Here is a 2,796-nt window from a genome sequence, read left to right as displayed (position 1 = left end):
AAATTCCAGTGAAATATATTTATGTTTGTGGTTGTAATGTGACAAAATATGGAAAAGTTCAAGGGGTATGAATACTTTTGCAAACCACTGTACATGTCCAAACTCATATTCTATTCTTTTTCAAATTCTTAGCAGCTCCAACACAAACAAACCAGAAAATATCAAAGTGGAAGAAGAGGAAGATGAAGCTGAAGTTGAAGCAGCAGCAGCTCAAGTCAGCTGAGAATTCTTCGAGTTTAACGTCAGAGCTACCGTTTGCAATGACCAGCCCCACCACATGGAAAGAACTGGGTTGTATGTATATTTTTCCTGCTAATTAAAACAATTCTTATTATAGATTCAGTGACACGTTGTAGACTATATCTTGAATTTAATAGTTTAATTGTTAAAATGTAACCTATTGTCCTGCTGACTGGTTTTAGTTTGAGTTGACTGATAGTTTATTTGATTCGCCCATTCTGTGAAGTCTCCAATCCTGAATTGTCTGAGAAAAAGAGGAAGAGGAAGAGAGGAGACAGCGGAGGCCGAGTGGACAGTGAGGAGGATAGTGACCAGAAGAAAAAAAAGAAACAGAGCCATCGACCCAACTACTTTGTCTCCGTTCCCATCACTAACACACAGGTAAGGACCTTCTGTTAGTTTCTGTAGTTTGTATATTTAATATATTTGCCTGCAGTTTTTTTTTTAGTTAACTTGAACCTGATGTAATTAAAAAGTCAAATTAAAGCATATTAATTTTATAGTGAAGTTTTTGCTTCTGACTTGCTTTTCTTTTTTTGCCTCCTCAATCTTCAGCTGATACCTTTCTCTCTTTTCAAAGCCCAGTTTAATATAAATACTTATGGTTAAAATTTAAGTACAGAGTACAGTTGCAGAGTTTTTTTTTTAAATGTTCCAAAAAAACTAATTTATGCAAAATCTGCTGCAGAGGTGTTAAAAATATTCACATTCATTACTTAAGTAGAAGTATAAATACTAGGGTTTGAAAAGACTTTTCTGGAAGTAGAAGTATTAAATCCAGGTTTTTACTCAACTAAAAGTACTGTTTAAAAATACTTAAAGTATAAAAATAAAAGTAATGTAAGGAAAAAAAGGCTTTAAGATGAACGTTTACAGTTTTAGAAAACAACAAAAAATATTTTATAAAAGAAAACTTACTTTGTTTAATCAAAAATGTAGACTTGCACAAACAATCTTTTTTTCCCCTTCTATCCAAACTGTCTCTGTCATTGATTGTGTGTGTTTGTGTGAGTAGATAAACTGCTTACTGCTGCTAACACTGGAACTGAAAAGTGAATGTTGTCCAACAACAGATAAAGTCAGCTGTGACTGAAATCCAGGAGGCTGTGCTTCAGCAGGAACCACGACTGGCCAAAGCCATGGTCCCCRTTCCAACTCTTCACATCACGCTCCTCGTCACTCATCTGGCCAGTCAGGAGCAAGTGGACTTGTAGGTTAACTTGTGTAAACCTACACTCTGAACTTACTCAAATGCAGTTTACTGGCAGGTTTTTGTATTAACAGCAATAACATAAAAAACAAACTAGATATAAAATAGTTTATRTAATTTTAAGGATAGATAAGTAAATTTAATTTCCAGTATTGAGTGCTTATAGATAAATGTAAATAAATCTCTGATGCGCTGAAGCATGTAAACCCATAATGCTCTGTAATAAGTAGAAGATTTCCGTCTTTAGCGATCACCTGATTCTGTCATTATRTAATGTGACGTGAAGGCTGGAAGAGGATTAGGTCATGAGCTGCTGTGTGTATTAATGTGCATATATCTCGCTTTTCCAGGGCTGCAGCTGTGCTGGCTCAGGTCGAGCCGTCAGTGGTTAAGATGCTGGGGGGGCGGGATCTGGTGCTGCCCTTCTCAGGAATCAGTTATTTCAGGAAGGAGGTGGTGTTTGTTGGGCTGGACACGGGACTACACAGACACACACTGGACAGCCTGGCAGGTGGGTTTCTGTCGTTGACACGTTCCTACATCAGCTTATAGATTAAATTATAAATTGTGTTTTATTGATTTAATGCGTTTTGCTTTTATGAACGATGAATCTCTTTAGTGTTATTTGATGCTATGTTTTTTTTTGTTTTTTTGTTTTCTAGAGGGGTGTTTGAAGTTTGGTTCAGCAGTTTTTCTGTGTTTCGTGTCGTTTTTTAACTGTAATTTAAACTCTGGAGCAGATGGATGATTTTTGTTTGGGATTTTATCCACGAGAAGTAACATTTTCTACTGCTATAAGGGGATTTAGGTACAGGGTTTATTCTGACAGAGAAAAAAGTAATCACAGGATGTTTATGCAGCCAATTAACTTTTGGAGTCACCCAATTCAAAATGGCCGCCACAGCTAATCAAAATTAACCTATATAAAAATGACTTTAACGCTCAATTTCTCCAATGTTGAGCTAACGTTTGTTGCAAAAGTTATCTTCTACACACACTTAAAGCACTACATATTGCATTACCTCTTTGCGTTAAAGTGTGATGTTAAGTGTTAGAGTCAACATTGTCTTTTAGCAAAATATCTCATAAACCACTGCATGGATTTTGATGAAGCGCTCAGAAAGTAATCACTGTGTATACACCTAGAGCTGATAAATATTTGAAGTCAACACAGTTCAGTGTGACTGCCACAGGTAAGTTTATGTGGGGGTATCTGAGCGTTGTCCTCAATACAAACTTTGAACGTTAATGCATCTTGCACGATTTGGTGGCCATGGTGAATTAGAGCTCTGTCGTGTGTAAATCATGATTATGTTTATGTGTGTGTGTGTATATATATATATATA

The 2,796-nt window shown here is 36.1% G+C and overlaps 1 protein-coding gene across 1 annotated transcript in view; it reads left to right on the top strand.

Annotated features, from left to right (window-relative positions):
- akap7 (A-kinase anchoring protein 7) overlaps positions 1–2,796 on the top strand; it is a gene marked incomplete at its 5' end in the record, with an annotated part of 59,717 nt that overhangs the window by 1,923 nt on the left and 54,998 nt on the right. The window contains 4 exon segments of the mRNA XM_014011910.1: positions 133–294; positions 467–621; positions 1,314–1,450; positions 1,801–1,961. Of these exon segments, the coding sequence (XP_013867364.1) occupies positions 133–294; positions 467–621; positions 1,314–1,450; positions 1,801–1,961 (615 nt within the window).

The sequence above is a fragment of the Austrofundulus limnaeus genome, unplaced genomic scaffold (assembly GCF_001266775.1).
Source record: "Austrofundulus limnaeus strain Quisiro unplaced genomic scaffold, Austrofundulus_limnaeus-1.0 Scaffold86, whole genome shotgun sequence".
Taxonomy (NCBI): Eukaryota; Metazoa; Chordata; class Actinopteri; order Cyprinodontiformes; family Rivulidae; genus Austrofundulus; species Austrofundulus limnaeus.
This window is presented reverse-complemented; position numbering and strand designations above follow the sequence as displayed.